General features: G+C 42.9%; 1 protein-coding gene across 7 annotated transcripts in view; it reads right to left on the bottom strand.

The window, feature by feature from the left end:
• Positions 1 to 20,827, bottom strand: part of LOC129403560 (leucine-rich repeat-containing protein 37A3-like) — a 120,694-nt gene that overhangs the window by 32,390 nt on the left and 67,477 nt on the right. For 4 of the 7 annotated variants that reach the window (XM_055132389.1, XM_055132385.1, XM_055132387.1 and 1 more), the window contains 6 exons: positions 16,801 to 17,049; positions 13,341 to 15,912; positions 9,582 to 9,653; positions 6,953 to 7,024; positions 3,149 to 3,220; positions 1,946 to 2,026 (listed from right to left, as the gene is read on the bottom strand). In XM_055132389.1, the coding sequence (XP_054988364.1) occupies positions 1,946 to 2,026; positions 3,149 to 3,220; positions 6,953 to 7,024; positions 9,582 to 9,653; positions 13,341 to 15,912; positions 16,801 to 17,049 (3,118 nt within the window). The remainder of the gene's footprint in view (positions 1 to 1,945; positions 2,027 to 3,148; positions 3,221 to 6,952; positions 7,025 to 9,581; positions 9,654 to 13,340; positions 15,913 to 16,800; positions 17,050 to 20,827) is intronic. The other 3 variants (XM_055132388.1, XM_055132391.1, XM_055132386.1) reach the window with 2 other exon arrangements.

Below are 20,827 nucleotides of genomic sequence, written 5' to 3'. Positions count from 1 at the left end.
AGCACAGTTAGCACTGGAGTTAGATAGCACAGCGGGCAGAGCGTTTGTTTGCCTTGCATGTGTTCGACCCGGGTTCAATTCCCAGCATTCCATATGGTCCCCTGAGCACCGCCAGGAGTAATTCCTGAGTGCATGAGTCAGGAGTGACCCCTGTGCATCGCCGGGTGTGACCCAAAAAGTAAAAAAAGACAACTGGTCTTCAGGGTTCTTTCCCACATTGTCAGTCAATTAAGGATTGGTGAAGGGGAGCTGCTACAGGTGGGCACGTGCAGGAACCGTGACGCCGACCCAGACACATTCCAACCCCTCGCCTGCCTCATCAAATCTGTCTGCCGGGGGATCAACTCAGGTTTATACCCATGCAGAATCACCGAGCTGCCTTCCTGCCCTTCCTTCATCTAATCTGCAGGAAGCTGTGTAAAACTGGATTTCTGAAACACAAGCAGGTGAAGACCCTTTTTCAAAGTCAGACTGAAAGGAGGATCTTCCGCTTGAGTACAGAATTCCCTTTAAGCCTCTGATCTGAATTTTGATCTGCTTGTGTTACATCAAATCAGAGAGAAATCAGAGGGACCTTTTCACCCAAAGGGTATAGAACCACACGCTTCTTACACACGAGTAATTAGAAAAGTAAGTATAATGAAATTAGACAACAGCAATGTTGGTTTTTGGTTTTTTTGTTTGTTTGTTTTGTTTTTTGCGTTTTGGGTCACACTTGGCGACGCACAGGGATTACTCCTGGCTCTGCACTCAGGAATTAATCCTGGCAGTGCTCAGGGGACCATATGGGATGCTGGGAATCGAACCCGGGTCGTCCGCGTGCAAGGCAAATGCCCTACCTGCTGTGCTATTGCTCCAGCCCCCAGCAATGTATGTTTGATGAATGCTTTTCACTCACTCTGATGTAACACAAACACTTTTGGGGTCACAGAGATAGTTTCAGAGATGGAGCACATGTCTGCCATGTATAAACCCAGAGTTTGATCCCACCACACCACAGAACTCCAGGTGCCTCCCATGGCCGCCTTCTAGCTCAGCTGGCCAGTGTGATGCCAGTTTTGCCAGGAGTGATCCTGGATCCCAGCACTGCCAGGTGCGAAGTCTATGGAGTGTTTTTACCATAGCTTTTTACCACCTTTTACCACAGCTCAAAGCTTTATAGTGACCGGGGCTGGAGCAATAGCACAGCGGGGTAGGGCGTTTGCCTTGCATGGGGCTGACCCAGGTTCAATTCCCAGCATCCCATATGGTACCCTGAGCACCGCCAGGGGTGACTCCTGAGTGCAGAGCCAGGAGTAACCCCCGTGCATCACCAGGTGTGACCCAAATACCAAAAAAAAAAAAAAAAAGCTTTATAGTGACCACAGTGAATTCACTTTATGTATATATTCATATATATTTTTTTCTTCAAAAGAATGTTCTAGAGTATTAGGGAGGGAACTATGCTAAGATAGATGTTCAGGAACCCTTTGGCTTCACCATGTAAAAGAAGCTACCAGCTAGGAATAAATCCATAACTCTCCTTCCCAGCCAACTCCCAGTAAAAACTGTTATACTTACTTCTTCCCGGCTCTTTGTTGCATACATTTAAGTGGTTAGGAACTTTGCACATGAACAGGAACCAAAGTTGGAATTAAACTGGGAATTTAAAGCCTCATTCACAGTTCAGCGCCGTACCAGTGGGAATCACAAGACAATGCTAACGAATACGTTTCTGTTAGTGCTCGCTCCAATAATCATTAATAAAAAAAAGCAAAGCATGCCAGGTGTCATGCAAATCTCTTGGACTCTTTGTACCTTAGTTTCTTCATTTGAACAAAAAGAACTGGATCTCAAGACATACTTACTAGAGTTCACACTGGCCTTATACCAGTCAGGCAATAATGACTGCATGATGCTTTTATGCACAGTGTTATTATGTATACTTATCTGCTTTTTGACTTACATCTTATGTAAAAACTGCATTCCATGCCAGGCCTGAAACGTTCCAAAGCTCAGTTCGGTGATTAAATTGCAACTAAGATTCCTACCAAAGAAAACAAAGAAAAAAAAGATAAAAGCAGCAGCAGTTTTTAGAAGAAAGAAGAAAAAGGAAGGAGGAAAAGAAGAAAGAAGGGGTTGGAGCGATAGCACAGCAGATAGGGTGTTTGCCTTACATGCGGCTGACCCAGGTTTGATTCCCAGCATCCCATATGGTCCCCTGAGCACCACCAGGAGTAATTTCTCAGGGCAGAGCCAGGAGTGACTCCTGTGTGTCGCCAAGTGTGACCCAAAAAGTTAAAAAAAAAAAAGAAGGAAGAAGAAGGAACATGAAAGAAAGAAGACAGAAGAAGGAAGAAGAAAAAGGAGGAATAAGAGGAAGAAAGAAGAAGGAAGAAGGAGGAAGAAGAAAGCGAGGAGGAAGTAGAAGAGAAAGTGGAAGTGGAAGAAGAGAAAGAAGAGGAAGAGGAAGAAGGAAGAAGAAGAGAAAGAAGAAGGAAGGAAAAAGAAAGGAAGAAGGAAGAAGGAAGAGGAGGAGGAGGAAGAGGAGGAGGAGGAGGAAGAAGAGAAGAAATAATATTCTTTTTCTTTTTGGGTCACACCCAGTATTACTTTTAATTCACAGAACCACAACATTTTATGCGCTAAACATCACTGTGGAAGACCTAAGCTTAAGGTTTATTCTTTGATGTTTATGATGCTGTGGGGGCATTAGACACAAAATAGCAAATGCTTAACAAATACTTAATTAATTTCTCTATAACAGGGATTCATGACTTCAGCACTACTGCCACATGGGGGCTGGATAGTTATGGGGGGGCTGTCCAGTGCATTGTAGCTATTCAGCAGTGTATCTGGAGGCATCTGCTCACTAGGTACCAACAGCATCATTATAGATCTGACAATTAAAACAATAAAAAAAAAACCCTCAAGGCACTATCAAGGGTCATGTGGGTACAAAATCATCCTGGTTGAGGGCCACGGTTCTATTGTTCACATTGCTCTGACTAGTAATTCTCATAGTAATCCTTACTTACAGGCAAAATGGATTTGCTGTACAGTTTTCATAGCTATTTATAATGTTCTAATAATATTCAAATGAATAACAGAATCTGACATTTAAGTGTTCTAAAAATTCCAAAAATAATGAAGCATATTTTTAACTTACATATACTGCAGATATGGTAGTTCTTCAAATGTACGCCTTTCAATAAACTGTATTTTATTGCAGGATAAATCTCTAGGAAAAGGAAAAGGAAAATATTTCTTCAATTAACTACCAAATATCTAATTTTAGGAATAACCAGTAGAAGTCAAAATAATATTGAATGAGTAGATTTGAATGTTCCAGAACTCCTAACCTTGCTTTCAGTTCAACCACAAATCTTCATGAATAAAATGTATGATTACTTGGTTCTAATATTGGACTTTAACTTTTCTCAGAGCAGAGAATTGATTCGATTCGGTGATTTTTATGTTCTCAATGACAGATGGAGTTCAATTTTTTATCTTCATGTAAAATTCTATATTTAATATAATTATTTCAAATATTCATATGAATAATCTCACGTTTATATGCATTCCTATTTAGCTGCTTTCTAGGCTAAAAAATGGCCCATTTTCATATAATTGAAATGAAGTTACTCCTTTCAGCCAGAACTTAATTTAGAATTAAACTTTTTTTTTTTTTTTTTTTGCTTTTTTTGGGTCACATCCAGCTATGCTCAGGGGTTACTCCTGACGGTGCTCGGGGAACCATATGGGATGCTGGGAATTGAACCCGGGTCAGCTGCATGCAAGGCAAATGCCCTACCTGCTGTGCTATTGCTCCAGCCCCTAGAATTAAACTTTTCTATCATAATAGAAATTGAATTTTTGGTTCTATATTTTCTGAATATTCCATGAATTTCACTGCTTTCATTGTACAGTGGTGGAACAAACAAAATCATCACAGTGCTGAATTTTTATTTGATTACAGTTCAGTTGACTGTTTTATATCTATGAATTCTACTTAAGTTCTTTCACATATGACCAAGATGCGTATAACTATCTTCTAGCTCATCCCTCTTTTTCCTCTTGCCTTCCTTCCCTTCCCTGGCAGTGCTCAGGGCTCACTTCTGACTGCACTCAGATCACTCGGGGGGGGGGGGGGCTCAGGGGACCCTGCATGGTGCTGGGGATCAAACCTGGGTCACCCATGTGCAGAAGCAAGCCCCTTACCCCTGTCCTATCACTCCAGTCCCAGGCTTTCCTTTTCTGACCCACAATGCACACCGTCATATATTAACTTTCCAAATAGTTCTCAAACACCAGTCTCACTTGGGAGCTGATTGAAGATGCCTGTTCTCCAATCAACCTACTCCAAATCAGCTGGAGCAGGAACTGTGGTGGGGGGTTAACAGGCCCTCCAAGTGATCTACTGCAGGCCTGAGTGACCCAGCGCAGGTGGGCACGAGGGAGCTCTGCATGCTAGCCCTGGCTTACAACTCCTGGGTCTAGGTGTCTACCCTCTTTTTTGGTATTCTGAGAGCATTGTGGTGTTTTTCCTGTGTTCTACCTTTCTCCTACTCTCTTTTTACAAGATTCTGTCCAAGATGTCTGTCTGACAATAGCCCAACAATTCCTACAACAGAACTCTCCTCGTGATAATCTCCCATGTTCTTAATACTACTGCTATAGAATCACTGTTTTAGCCAAGTATTTCATATTTAAATGTTTGTTTAAGTTCTAGATAATTTGGAAATATGCTGACATAGGGTGTTAGAATGTTGTATTGCAAATCACAATGAGAAAACTAAAGTTTTTTTTAAAAAAATCTGGGCTAATGGCATTCAAGTTCTTTATTTTCTTGTTCAATAATTCAGGTTTATTTTCATTTTTTAAATAATTTTTTTATTAAGCCAACTTTTTAAAGTTTTCTATAAAGGCTAGAAATTTAAAAATAATAATATTCTAGATTTTGCAGAGCATATTTTTATGATTTTTTTCATTTGCAGAAAAACACAAACATCAAGTTTATAAACACAAGCATAGTTTGAGCTTGCTCTTCAAGCTGTGCTCTCCCGTGTGTCTCGCTTGTAGAGTCTATGTTCCTTGGCTTATTCACTTGCACTCTGGAAAAGCCGGTGCTCTCTCTCCAACATCGCCCTCCTTTCTCTCCTCCCACATCTTCCTCAGCACGTTTCATTCAATAAAAACTAACCTGCTTCACTGTTGCACCTCTTTAAGTTCTTTCCTGCAAGGGACAGGCAGTGGACCCATGATGCCTGTGATGAGGTTGGGACTGCCTTCCCTTTCCTGCTGGTGCAGGCTGGCAGATGTACTTTGGGGGAATAATAATACTCAAGAAGAAATTCCCTAGCCCCAAAATAACTCAAGGGCTTGATGATCACATCATTTGAAATGCAAATCCTGAATTCTTGGAAGAGAAACTGAGGTACCACCAGGATGCAAAAATCCAAGGCCCCACCCAGAAAAGGCTGGTCCCCCCAGAAAAGAAGTTACACAAGAATCCATGAGATTATAAAGAGAACATCAACAGTGCAAGACATTCCTGTGACAACACCCAGCCTAAATTTTAGTATGCAAAACTCCAGGAAAGAACAACCCTTTTGGAAGAATTGAATAAAAGCACCTCCTGAAAGTCCTCAGGGCTTGCTCTTCAAGCCCTGAATATCTCACCTGCTTCTTTCTCTGTTCCTTTGCTTGTTTATTTCCACTCTGGAGAGCCTGTGTTCTCTCTTGAACACATACTTCTTAATTTCTCTCCCTCACATCTTTCTAAATAAGTTTTAATAAAAGCTGTCTTGCTTCATACACAAAATTAAAAAAAAAAAAAAAGAACATGGGGCTGGAGCGATAGTACAGTGGGTGGGGCGTTTGCCTTGCAGGCAGCTGACCTGGGTTTGATCCCGGGCATCTCATATGGTCCCCCCAGCACTGCCAGGAGTAATTTCTGAGTTTCCTGAGTGCAGAGCCAGGAGGAACCCCTGAGCATCACTGAGTGTGATCCAAAAAACAATAAATAAATACATACATAAATAAATAAATAAATAAAAAAGTAAAAATTAAAAAATAAAAACATGAACATATTTGCATAGATCTTTGTTTTTATTTAGTAGTGCTCAGGGGCTACTTCAGGGACATTACTGGGGGGTCAGGGAATGCGGAGCCCAGAACCTCGTTCTGCTGGGAAACCAACCTGGGCCTCCTGTTGCTAAGCATCACACTCAACATTTGTGCAATCTCCCCAGCTGACAAAAACAATTCTTAAGTTAATGGGCTATGTAAAACTGGACCATGCATTGGTTTTGATCCATGGGGACATAAAGGAACTCTATATTAACATAGAGGAGATGGTATACTAGCACTCTAAGTTAAGTTTACATGGGTGATGCAAATATAAGTACTTTTCATTTATTATTAAAGTTTAAAGACAAAAACAATTCTTAAGTTAATGGGCTATGTAAAACAGGACCATGTGTTGGATTGGATTCAGGGGACATAAAGGAACTCTACATGGACATAGAGGAGATGGTAAATTAGCACTTACTTTAGGTTTATATAGTAAAGTTTGAAAAAAAACTCTTGTGAAGCAAGATAGTTTATACTGAAAGAAACTTTCTTAGATGTGAGGGGTGGGAAAGAGAAAGAATGTGTTCAGGAGATAACCTGGAATTCTCCAGAGAAGAAAAAGCAAAGAGTCATGGGGACAAGTAAGAAAAGTACATGATCCAGGGAGAACATGGGCTTGAAGAGTAAGCCTAAAGTTTTTTCTATATATGTACATAGATGTATTTATATATATATGTACATGCAAATGTAATTTAGTGCCAGAAATGACATGAAAGGTTTTTAATGCTAGAATCATAAAACTATAGAATTGTATTGCTGGAAGAAAAAAGATTAACTTGTACACCCTTTGTTTTATAAACAACAGATCTAGAAACTCATAAATAAATGATTAACTTACAAGTACTTGAGGGATAGCAGGCCTTCAAATGAATCCTTATGTAATTCAGTCAAAGAATTGTCACTGAGGATTCTGAGAAATGGAAAAATTATTTCTGGACCAAAATGCAAAATAACTATGACTATTTACTACATAGGACTAATTCTTACACATAATAATGGTGCTTTCTAAAGATCCCAATTCTTATTTAACTTGGGGATAGTGATCTCTGTTTAGGCTCTTTGCTTTTTCCTCACTGATATCTATCCATCATGCACACGAACATAGCTATTGACTCTTCTCACCAAATAACATCTACAAAGCATATTCTCTAGGTCACAAAATGTCAGATCTAAATTCTGGGTGACACCAGAACCACAGAATTGCCACTCCCTCCTCTCTTCCCAAACATTACTCTGGATACCCCATGAAGAATGAAATTAAGTCTGTAAAGAAAACCCTTTGAAACTTAACACCATTAATTTTTTTTGTTCTGGGAATTAAAATGAGCACAAAATGCACATGACAAACACTCAAGAATTATTGAGGCCAGAGCAATAGTACAGTGGGAGGGGTACTTGGCTTGCACATGGCTTACCTGGGTCAGACCGGGCAACCATATGATCCCCCAGGAGTAAACTTTGAGCCCAGAACCAGTGGCTGTGCACCCCCCAACACGAAAGAACAGTAAAGCAAAGGCCCCAAGACATATTCCTTACAAGAAACACAGCTTCATAGAGGACCCTAGTGTGGCCCTACCAATCACACCCTCCTCTGTCACACGCCCCTGACTTTAATGAGCATTTGTTATTTTGGGGTTTACTTGGTGCTTTGTTTTGTTTTGGGGCCACATCCAGGAGTGCTCAGTGGTTAATCCTGGCTCTGCACTCAGGGATCATTTCTGGTGCTGCTCAAGGGACCGTATGGGGTGCTGGGGATCAAACTCTGATCAGCAGTCTGCAAAGCAAAGAAGCCTTTCCAGAGGCAGAGTTTGTCCTGGTCCATGGACTTGGGTTGTCTTGGACAGGCAGGACCAGAGGGCAGGAAAGCTAACCAAGATTTTCAAACAAAGACTTGAAATTCGGCTTCCCTTCCCATCAAGTGTCAAAGGGCATCTCACCACACTGTCTGCCACCATCCCTGGCCCCAGAACTGGAAAGCTCTTACTGTCTGTTGGGGGATTCCCATGATGGAAACCTACAGTTCTTACCAATTGTGATTTGGATTCCCTGCTCCAATGTCCCCTTTTGTTTAGAAAATTCCACCTTTCAGAGCTAAGGGTAACCCCTGAGCACCACTGGTGTGGCCCTAAAGCAAAATTGAAAAAAAAAAAAGAAAAAGAAAAAAATCCAGAATTTCCACTTTTTTAACACTTAGCAAAGTATGCAAGCGATTTCTATTTGTAGACTTTCTCTCTAGGTCTAAGGTTCATAGACTGGATGAAAATAAACACACTGGAACAGTCTTTGTTTGGTTTTGGTTTTGATTTTGGCTCACACCTGGCTGTGCTCAAGGCTTATTCCTGGCTCTGTGCTCAGGGATCACTAATGGCAGGGCTGGAGGGCCCTATGTGGTGCTGGGGAGTGAACCCAGGTAGGCCACGTGCAAGGCAAACACCCTACCCGCAGTACTATCGCACTGGCCCTAAAATGGTCATTTCTCACATTATGAATGTCAACCGACAATGACAGATTAGCAATATCATTCATTTGGCCTCTAATAGAAACCATAGATACTTTTCACATTGCATTTACTATAGACATCTCAAACTTTTGGTTTTTCATCAAAAATTTGAAGTTAGTTGTTAGACATACAGGTGGTTGTTAGATATACCAATATGTATTATTTAATATGACGAATCACAAAATCCCGTTAATCATCGATTTCTCGGGTGGGCTCAGTAACATCTCATTTCGACCTTTCCCTGAGATCTTAGAAGTCCATCTTGACTCGGCCCTCCTAACAGTGTTGCACTGGGGGCTCTTCAGGGTCAGGGGAATGAGATCTAGCTTGTTACTGGATTTTGCATATGAATACACCATGGGAAGCTTGCAAGGCTGTCCCATGTGGGCAGGAAACTCTCAGAAGATTGCCAGTTTCTCCCAGAGGGAGAAGTAGGCTAAAGATATTGCATGCGATATTTAATATACTCAAAGAAAAAACCTTATAACTGCTATCAATCATTTTTTGGTGGTGTTTTCTGATTCTTATATATGCATATGTATGTGTGTGTATAAAATTAACTCTACTTGTTATAGAATGGAAAACAAAAAGACATTTTAAATAGGATCTTGGTAAACTAAAATTTTTAAAAGAAAAAAACCATTATAACTAACAGAGGTTGTTTTGGGACATGAGGGGAGAATACCTTTTATCAGAGGTATTAATCTTAAATTGTATACTAAGGAGGATTTCTTTTTCTCTTTGGGTCACGCCTGGCGATGCATAGAGTTTAGTCCTGGCTCATGCACTCAGGAATTACTCCTGGCAGTGCTCGGGGGACCATATGGGATGCTGGGAATCGAACCCTGGTTGACCACATACGTGCAAGGCAAATGCCCTACCTGCTGTGCTATCGCTCCAGTCCCACTAAGGAGGATTTATGGTGCAATTATTTTTTAATATTCATATTTGGAGAGAATATACTCACAGTTTCTCAACCCAAGGGTATGCCTTCCATGTATTTCCATCAATGGAAGAAATAGAGTTTCCTTGGAAATTCCTGTAAAGAAACACAGTTTACAGTCTTGAATAGGTAGGAAAAGAATGAACAGGCTAAGTAAAAGAATCATGGAAACACAGAAAACACCAGCTTCTTTCCACAGCTATCAGCTTCCCATTTTGCCCAACTAAAGACATGATGTGGGGCCACTGGTCAAACATTGAAATATCTCACAATCTGAACTTCCTAATTCCTGGAGTAGCTCAATAATGCCAGCTAGTTAGCATGTAAGTCATTTTTCCAAGCTCACACCTATTGTAACTCCTCCTGTAAATCAATAGAGAAAGTTTAATTTCATAATTATACAGAGAAATGAATAAAATTACCAGCAAATACATATTTAAAAATATTGCCAGAGACCACCAAAGATTTTGGTCAATGTTCTCTGTTGAAATTTCGAGATAGTAGAAATTTCTAGATAGAGACTAGGGAAATGAGAAAATGAGGGGGACTAGTGAGGAGAGATATATTCAACATACTTCACCAGGAAAAGAACAAATCACAAAGAATGACCTTCAGTGCGGGGAAAATGCACAGGAAAGAGAGTAGAAGAAAACCCAAGATGGTAACAGGAGTTACTGTGCGGTAGTCACACAGGTGGTAGAGTGGGAAAGTGGGATTTTCACACATTATCCTGTTAACTTTACTGACCTATTGCAACAAAGAGAATATGTTCATGAATTTACACATGTATAGATGAATGCAGTTGGTGGGAGTGTGGGGTGGGGGTGGGGGAGGGGATGGTGCTCAGGATTTACCCCTGGCTCTGGACTCAGGGTCTATCATTTTTTTTCTGTGTCAATAATTTTTAATTAAACTCCTGGTGGTGATGGAGGGGGACCATATGGGGTGCCTGGGATGAACCTGGGTTGGCCACATGCAAGGCAAGAGCCCTTGGTATGACTGTGCTGTGACTCTGGCTCCCTGAGTTCAGTTTTAACCACTAACTCTGTGGATCACTTTGAATCTAGTTTTGTCAACTTCCCCCAGCAACATGTGTATATCAACTGCAAACATGTATATAATCCAAATATAAACCTAATAAGTTTATGCACACATTTTCAGGTGAAAATGTTGAAACAGAAACCTGTGCCATCAACCTAGTGGACATTTCCATCAAATCTTCTGGCTGCTTTATGATGCCTAGGCCACAAGTTGAGGGATCTGTTTAAGGCACAGATTAGTAACTGTTTCACAGGTATATTACTTATCTCCAAACACATAAGTCATACCTAACATGCACCGTTTTTCATAGGCCAAGCACATCAATCATTTTTTAACCTAAAAAAGATGCCTAGACGCGAAAGCGGCTGCGCGAGATCCTATAATATTCATTTTCAGCAATGGAATACAAACTATCAAATGGTTCCTTTTTTGCAGGTTTGATTGTTGGGGGAAAATTCCAAATAATAACAGTCAGTTCTCTGTTGAAATATTGAATGTATCCAAATTATAGAGAGAATAAAGTGAAGATCACTGGCCACTTTAGTGCGGGGGAGGAGCGAGGGGGGTAGATTGGGGTTCTTGGTGGGGGAACAGGTGCACTGGTGAAGGGATGGGGGTTTGGTCATTATATGACTGGGATTTAAACCTGAAAGCTTGGTAACTTTTGTCATGGTGATTCAATAAAATTAAATAAATATTAAAAAAAAAATGCCTGGAACTCAGTGTGTCTCATCAGACTGGCTGTCCCTCCTACCTACTATATTTCCACCTTAACACCATTATCATTCTCTCAATAAGAACACAAACTTCAATCATATTGGATTTTTCTCCTTCCTTCTCCCTCAACTGGGCAGTTACTAACTTTGATTGGTTCTTTCTTTGTAATGTCCTCAGGATTTTCTTTGTATCTTTTTGGGCTTTGGGGAGGCTCAGCCTCTGGTGCTCAGGGACCACCCTTGGCTCAGTGCTTTGGAGGGGTCACTCTGGTGGTGCTCAGAGAACCATGAGGTGCCAGGGATCAAACCCTGGGTTCCCACATGCACAGCCTGTGCTCAGCCTTTTGAGCTCTCTCCCCCATCCAGGATGTTTTTCTACTCTTGCTACAATCGCTTATTCAGCCCCTTCTCACTTTACTCCTAGAGTTTATTAAGAGCACATTTGGTCTTTTTTCAACCGACTTTCCTCTTAGATTTCTCTACATATAGAATCTAAAACGATTCTTATTTATCTCTCTTGCTTGAAAACTTTCAATAGCACTCTATACCTCACAATGCAAATTTCAAACCCCATACCTGATACTTCAGATTTTTCACAAGCATATTTTCATTACTTCCTAACTCAGTTCAATTTTTTTTGCAGGGCATGGCACATCCAGCAGTGGTCAGGAACCACAATCTGATGATGATCAGGAGCCATACGTGGTGCTGGGATTCAAACCATGGTAGCTGCCATTGCCACATACAAGACAAATGCCTTAGCCTGTGTACCACCTCTCCAGCCTCTAACAGATATTTTTTAGTCTGCCTGTTTTTTAAATCCCAGAACTTTCTAGAGCTATGCTTTTTCTTAGACTTTACTCTCCCTTCCCCCACCCCCACACACTTGATTTAACAAATTACCATCAACCTCTAATTCCCAGCTAAAGTTGCTCCATGTCAGCTCTCTGCAGCTTTCCCCAACTGAGGAGACACTGTACATTTTTGTGCCTCTGTTGGTGCTGCCTTTCCTTTTGTGTGTATTCCCTTTCTCCCCAACAGCATCATGTTTAAGAGCTGATGACATATTCTTGTGGCTAGGTTGGGGGAAATGGATGCTTTCTATGAAAAGTCGATGTAAAAAATTTAACTCTGAAATGAGAGATTAAGTAACAATAACAGACAGCATTCATGTATATGCTAGTTCCCAATTTAAGTCTATAGTTTTGTGGGGAGCCACACCCGGCAATACTCAGGTGTTACTCCAGGCTCTGCACTCAGGAATCACCTCTGGTGGTGCTCAGGGGACCCTATGGGACGCTGGGGAATCAGATCAGTTGGAACAAGTGCAAGCAAATGCTCTACCTACTGTACAATCACTCTGGCCCAAAGTATTTACATCGATTTCTTAAGTATTACTTTGATTGCCATTGGAGCTGGCTAGATCTCACAATCAACCCTTCTCCACCACCTTGGCCTCATCTCCATAGGGATTAATGTGAAAGTTGTTTAAAGGTACTAATTTCATAAGTATCAAAATGAACAAGTATCAAAATACTAGGAGGTGAAAACTTACCATAATCTCCACGTAAAGAAAAAGGAACTGAGTCACAGAGCTAAATAAACAAAGCTAACAAATGACAAACTCGGGTAGTCTGGCTCCAGAAATCATGTCCATAGCACACGTTGTGACACCAGCAATAAAAGATAAGGAGAACATACTATTGTTAAAAAAAAAAGAGGCTGGAGTAAAGAGAAAACAAAGGTTAAGGAATTAAATGAACAGCTGATGGGATGAAGGATAGGTTGAGGGTGAGATAAAAATAGTGAAGGAAAGAGAGTATGAACAATTATAAGCAAAAGACTGGGGAAGAAGAAACAACAGATAAGAAGAATGAGGATATCTTTTGACTGACAAAAGATGAAAAAAGAGAGAGAATCATTTAACGTGGCCATGGGGGATGAGGCAGATACAGGAAGACATTGAAGCAAAGGCTTGCTACGTCAATAGGCAGAATGCAGAGATGAGAGGAAAGGTGATTCTTACAGTATAGTGAAGGTCCTATTGATGTTGGGCCCTGGCACAGGCACTCTACGGAGTCTCTTCTCTGGACTGAGACCGGTGCAGGAGAGGGTATCCTCTGTGCAGGTACAAAGCTCACATATGTTGAAGGTCATGTGTTCATTCTGTTGTAGTTGCTCAGGGAAATCTACATGTGCCTTTTCGGAAGTAGATCGTCCAGAAGATAGGGCTGAAGAGTGAGTCAGGGAAGCTGTCCTTGATGTTTCTGGTTGTGGCGTTTCGTCCAAAGTTATAGATGTCTGTTCACTCAGATCTGTGTGTTGATGCTGACCCTGTTCTGACAGCAATCCCTCTGTGGGGGTTGTCAGAGTGGTACTTGTTGAAACTGTTACCTCGGCTTTCTTTGGGGCCTTTGAAGACGGAACTCCAGTCTCTTGCATGGTTGGAGCTGTAACTGACCTGCCTTCAGTGACAGGAACGTCCTTGTTTATAGGTGGATACGTGACTTCACTCAGGTTTGAATGAGGACTCAGAGATGGTGTGATAGGTGTCACATCTGAGTGTTCTGTAGCACTGGTACTTGTCAGGGTTGTCGAGGGTTTAGTCTTCACAGTGCGTTCCGGAGTTACAGTTATATATTGGTGTGTAGAAGGTTGATTTTGATGAGAAGTCTGACCTGTAGTCTTTTGTGTGGTTGGAGAAGGTACTGTCTTCAAAACCCCCAGACTGGGTAGAGCTGAAATCTTAGTGGCGATTGAATGAGTCCGCACATTCCCTGTTGGTTTTGTCACAGTGTGCTCTGTGGGAGCGGTAGTCTTCTTCAGGGTCGTAGAAGCTTTACTCTCCCTACTTGGTTCTGCCGTGAGAGTCGTGACCCGGACTGATGATGGATGCCGAGTTGATGCTGAAAGTGGTCCTTCCAAATGCTCTGAAGCCTGAGCCAAAACGATATCTGTTGGTAACTCTGAAAGCTGAGTGAGGGTCTCCTGCACAGGTGAAGAAATTTCCATTTTCTCAGCAGGTTCCTTGTCTGGCGAAAGCTGAGTTAGAGTCTGACCCAAATGTAGAGCTACCATCTCACTCTGGAACTTCTGTGTTTCAGAAATGGTTGATGATACAATCTGCCAGCCAGATAATTCCATGTTCTCAGAGAGGCCTGGAAATGAAGCCTGGACCTCTTGGGATGGAGGTTGAGCCTGGACCTCCTGCTGAACTGAAGGTTTGACCTCATTTATGACCTCTGTAGTTTCAGAAATAGTCACACCCTTAGGATTAGAAGTGACACTGGGCAAGTTGATGTGTGGAGCTTTACTGTGACTTGGAGATGGAATATTTTCTTCAGAATGCGGGAAAGGGTGAGTGACTGATTCCTCAGATGGCTCAGGAGACTGAGCCTGCATCTCCTGCTGGACTGAAGGTTCATCCTCATTACTGATCTCTGTAGATATGGAAAATGTCACACCAATAGCTTTAGCACTGACATATGTCAAATTTAAGCTTGGGGATTCATTGTGACGTGAAGATGTAATAAACTCTTCGGGATGCAGAGGTGGATTAGTGACAGATTCCTCAGATGGCTCAGACGGCTGATCCAGGGCCTCCTGTGGCACTGGAGAAGATTCAACCTCATCACCAACCTCTGAAAAAATGGAAAATGTCACACTCAAATGCTGAGCAGTGACATGGGGCAAGTTTAAGTGTGAAGTTCCATTCTGATTTGGAATTGGAAGATTTTCCGCAGGATGAAGAAATGGTTGAGCTTCCAACTCCATAGAAGATTCAGGAGGCTGAGCTAGGGATTCCTGCTGGATAGAAGATTCAGTCACCTCAAGGATCTCTGGAGCTTGAGCCACTGCCTCCTGCTGTGTGGCAGAGTCACCCTTAGGGCTCTCTAGAGGCTGAGACTGGGCCACCTCTTGAGCTAGAGAGTGTTCATTCTCTTCACGGGTCTCTCCTGTGTGACTTAGACTTAGGGTTTCTGGCTGGGTTGAAATTTCATCCTGCTTGTTGACTCTTGGAGTTCCGGTAATCTGCAGATAGGCAGGTTTGATGATGACAGTAGATATATTTGAAAGATGGGCTTCTTTCTGGACTGGAGACAGTTCATTTGGCTGATGATGCAGTAAAAACTGAGCTTTCAGACCTGACTCTGAAGACTGAGCTTCCACCTCCTGAGGTACTGAAGACCCCATTTCCTCAGGACCCAATGTAGGCTGAACTAGGATTTCTGGCAGGACTGAAGCAGTATCACCCTCTTCAGGGGTACTGGACAGCAAATCTAAGTCCTGAACTAAAGGTTTCGATTCCTCAGGAGATCCTGGAAGTGCAGCTGGGGTCTGTTGTGTGCTTGCTGAAACTTCAGCTTCCAGGGCCTTAAAGGGAAGCTGTTCTAGCTCTTCAGAGGGTTCTGGATGCTGGGACTGGGGTGAAAAGGATTCAGTCTTGTGAGGGATCTGTGGGTGTTTCTCTGAATCTCCCAGTACATCCAAGGGTTCTCTCCCCTCGGGATAAAAGATATCCATACTGGAATCTAAGTCCTCATCCTGCATCTGTTGTGGTTGATGATGAGGTTTCTTAGACTTTCTGGGAGTTCCAACTGTTAAGTTAAAAGAAATTATATTGGGTTAAAGCCCACTCTTGACCTTTGTAACCTCGCTTTGTTCTGCTTCTGTAACCATGCTTATGACCCTGAACTGTATATAATAATGTACTATGCCTGGGTCCTGTCACATACATCCTGACATCTGCCTGTCGGTTGGGCTGGAATTCACGTATGTACCTAAAAGATAGGGACCCGCTCACAGAAGGAGTTGCTGAGAACAAGGAGCCCAGATAGTGACTCCGGTCCCACGGCCCAGCAGATAGTGAATCCGGCCCAGTAGATAGTGACTCCGGCCCCTGACACAGAGCCCAGATAGTGACTCCGGTCCCAGGGCTCTACAGAAAGTAACTCCTGACGAAGGGCAAGAAGAATGAAAGAATGTCTCCAGACACACGAATCCCAAGATAGTGGCTCCGGGCGAGGCTACGTGACTAACGTGACTGGCCTGGAGGACACAAGCCCTATAAAAAGGCTGCCCTAACTAGCACAAACCGCTGCATCTACTAGAGGTGCAGCCCCCGCATGTTGGTCTGAATAAACTTTTGTCTTGCAAGACTGGCCCGTCTCTGCTTCTTGCGGCTCCGGACCCAACATTAACTAGACCCTCCCTCCTGTTTGCAGGAGAAATAATAAAGTTTAGTAGTTTTGGAACCTGTCCACCTAGAGGTGGAGCAGGCATTTCAGATGTCTGATCTTCAGGTTGATCTAGACCTGAAGTTGGACTTGTACTTGTCCCTCTAGGAGACAAAGCTAGAGGTGGACTCTGATCCTGAGTCCATCTTATCATTGGATCAACTGGGAGCCTCTGATGTGTTGCCGGCTGGTCATTCAATCCCTGGTGTGGAAGGGCAAATCGATGGGACGCAGAGGGCAACCCTTTACCTGAGTATTCATCCCGGATGGGAATGAAACCTTTAAACTTCTGCGGCGGGAACAACATCCGGCCAACAGTCGAGGTGAAACGATCAAAAAACCCGGACTTGGCCCGGGGTTGAAGGGCATGAGGGGATTCAAGTGCAGGAGCACGGGAAGGAGAAATCCAGGGCTTGGGGACGGACGAGTCGGGGATCAGCAGGACGGGGTGCAGAATCTGCGTTAGGATCGGAGCTCCCAGCAGCCACGCTGGTCGCCCTATTAACACAGATATTATATAAATTCGTGGCCAGGACAAGTCCAAGCGACTAGAGGGCAGGCATCCTACCCTGCGGCCAGCCATTGTGGCAGCCAGGATAGGCGGGCGAGCGCCCTTATGCACTGTGCAACCTTAGCAACGACACACCCTTAGCAACCCCGCGCCCCTCCCCCGCAGCCCCTTTATGCTGCCTTGATGCAGCCCTTATTGGGTAACCAGCAGGACCCAGGCTTTCCTTTCTCCCTGAAAGGCACCAAAGACGTCCAATCAGGTCCTCTTCCCACCTCCTCTGCCCAACTCCAGCCTCCCCTCCCCACCCCTGCCAGCCAAACAGGACTGGGACTGCCAACTACTCTGAGCCAAACCCTGTGGTGGGGGTGGGGAGGGGAAGGAACAGTGTGTCCCCCATTGGGAACACTGGCGAATTCAACAGTACTAGTCCAGTTGTGGTGGTCTTGGTGCGTCCTCCTCACTACTGAAATCCGAGACACATTCTTCCTCCCCTGGGCCATCCTGCTTCCAAGAAAGCTAGCTAACCTGCAAAAGGAGCACTACTTAGGATGGATGGGGGTTCCCAAATGTTCTCATTACCTTTAAACTCTCAGTATCTCTGATTATTTATCAGTCCCTGAGAGAGGGGATAGCATGGAATCACTGACCCAAAATTTTCTGAAGGAGGGCTCTGGGGCCATAGACAGTTTATTCTGGGAGACCGACCATAAACGAATGAACACTCATATACACTCCTTTACACCGGCCTGGGGCAAATACCCCTTTCTTGCATGGAGCTCAACATTAATTCATAGAGAAAAAGTAGCAAGCCCCTTTCTAGAGGGCTGCCTGCCTGTCTAGCACTCCTGGAGAGACCACTGAAGACCTTAACGTCAGAATGTAACAAGGCTCTCTTGCAATACTGTGACTCGCACCCATTTAACTTTCTTCACAGTCCTTCTTCTCATGGATTTCAGTTCTCATTATCTCAGACTTCTAGAATAAACATTCTATGAGAAGGGGCTACTTCCCAGGGTCTAGTTGAGTAGAGACCTTTGAATGGAGTTGGTTCCAAGAGAGTCCTCATTTAGGGATGGATGTTAGTTTTCTGAATTCTTTGGCATTAGAACTAAATGTCTTCTCATGTTTCATAGTAAGGTGGATGTTTTTTGTTTGTTTGGGGGCCACACCTGGAGGTGTTTGAGGTTTCTCCTGGCAGTGCTCCGGAGGCCATGCAGTGGCAGGTATCAAACCCAGGTCTCCCTCACGCACAGTCCATGCTTCAGCCTGACGAACTGTGTCTCAGACTCCTAAGCTAATCTTCTTAAGACCCAATTTTGGGCGTTTGAGGTTTTCTTGATGGGTTTGATTTAAACTATTTTAAAAATTATTTTTCAAACCTAGGTCAATAGTTCAAAAGATTGAGCACATGCTTTGCATGAGATTGCTCCCTACCATCACCTGGTCCCTTGAGCAATACAACAAGTGATTATTACAAAGAGCCAGGCTGGGTAATTCCTGAGCACTGCCAAGTGTGAGCCACGCTACCTTCCCCACACACACAAAAAATTATTTTACAAAGAAAAAAAAATTCCAACAAGAGGAACACAACCACCTTTTCTCTCCTTTTCTTTCCCTAACCTTGGAAACAAATTTTCTGACTATGAGCCAAGTTAATTACATTTATCCAACTCCAAATTTGTTACCAATGATATGAAACACATTTTGTTCCACCCCCTCCACACCCCCATCACTAGAACACACATTCAAATAGTGCATTCATGTGTTCTTCTGGAAATTAGTAAATTAATTCCTAATTTGCAACACAGTGCAATTGTTTAACAGAAAGGTTCTTTCATAAAATATTTCATGTAAGATATGCATGAGATGCTGAGCTCTAAGTACTTGAAAAAAAAAACGTAACTTTTCAAATGCTCTAACATAATCACATTTAAGGCCCCAAATCACTAGGATTCTTTTTAAGGGGAGTTCAAAAAGTTATTTGTCTGACAGAACTCAGAGGGCACTCAGAACTCTCCAAATTTCAAATAAGGGTTTAGAACCAATGGTCAGGACTTCAGAAAAACTCCAGAAATTCCCTCAAATACAGTTTTAGAGTTTCATAGTTTCCTGCGGATGATAGAATTGACTACATATGCTAAAAACTTCCAAAATCTGCTCTTTATTCTGAATTACAGCCATCCAATGTATGTCATCCTTACATTTTTCTCTTCACATACTTTGAATTAAATCACGGAGTCCTTCAGTTCTGGCAACAGTGACTTCCTCAAAGGCCTATATTCCACAGCTATTTTACCACTTTCTGAAATAAAGTTAACAAGGACCAATTCAAAATTATTGTCTAAAATGTTCTTTCTATGAAGGTAGAGCACAATGATACTGGGTGTGTACTTCCTTTATACATCCAATAATTTTATTTATTTATTTATTTATTTATTTATTTATTTATTGCTTTTTCAGTTACCCTGTGATGCACAGGGGTTATCCTGTATCATGTACTCAGGAATTACTCCAGGCGGTGCTTGGGGGACCATAAGGGATGCTGGAAATCGAACCTGGGTGGCCACGTGCAAGGCAAACACCCTACCCGCTGTGCTATCACTCCAGCCCCTCCAATAATTTTAGTTTTAAATCATAAAATAAGAACATTTTCCTTTTCAATGCAGACATTAAGTTTGGTTTTTTTTGTTTCTCTGTTTTGGGGTCAGACTCATGGTGTTCAAGAATTTTACCCAGTTTGGGTACTGGACCGATAGCATATCAGGTAGGGTGTTTGCCTTGCACGCAGACAACCCGGGTTTGATTCCCAGCATCCCATATGGTCCCCTGAGCACTGCCAGGGGTAATTCCTGACTGCAGAGCCAGGAGTAATCCCTGTGCATTGCTGGGTGTGACCCCCCAAAAAAACAGAATTTTACCCACTTAGTACTTGGGAGTCACTCCTGGCAACGCCGTGCTGAGCTGGAACTGAAACTATGCTTCCTTTATGCCAAGAATGTGCCCAGTCTGCTGAGCTATCTCTCCAACCCACTTCTTCTTTTATTTCTTTTATATTTTGGGTGTGGGGATCATATCCTCTGGTACTCAGGGGCTATTGCTGGCTCTGTGCTCCCTGGTGGTGCTAGAGGGGACCATATACCGTGCCAGGGATATGCTAGGTAGGTGCCTTGGCTCCAGTACCATCTGCTTAAGCTCCCATTATTTTTTTTTTCTTTTTGGGTCACACCAGCAATACACAGGTGTTACTCCTGGCTCTGTACTCAGGAATTACTCCTGGTAGTGCTCAGAGGACCATATGGGATGCTGGGAATCGAACCCGGGTTGGTTGCGTGCAAGGTAAATGCCCTACATTGTGCGATCGATCCCACCTGCTCCACCGCTCCCATTGGTTCTTAAAGATTCTTCTAGTTGATAGAAATTTTACTAGATGACCAAAGAAGTCACTTTTACTAGAAGACTTGCCCAGACTTCAAGGCTGAAGTCAACCCAAAGTCTACTCATGTAACTATATAAGGTCTCTGACAACTTAAAATTTCTGCCTCTAAGACTGCAGGGCTACATCTGGCAGCGCTCCTGGCTCTGCATTCAGGGATCACTACTGGCAGTGCTCAGGGTATCATATAGGATGCCAGGAATCATACCCTGGTTGGCTGCGTGCAAGGCAAGAGCTACTACCTGATGTTCTAAAACTCCAGCCCCACGAAAATTCTTCCCTTAGATATTTGCAGAACTGTTAACATCTAGAATGCTGGAGGTTCCGGGGTT

This window comes from Sorex araneus, chromosome 3 (genome assembly GCF_027595985.1).
Source record: "Sorex araneus isolate mSorAra2 chromosome 3, mSorAra2.pri, whole genome shotgun sequence".
NCBI classification, from domain to species: domain Eukaryota; kingdom Metazoa; phylum Chordata; class Mammalia; order Eulipotyphla; family Soricidae; genus Sorex; species Sorex araneus.
The sequence above is the reverse complement of the archived record's forward strand: the minus strand, read 5'-3'. Positions and strand labels throughout refer to the sequence as shown.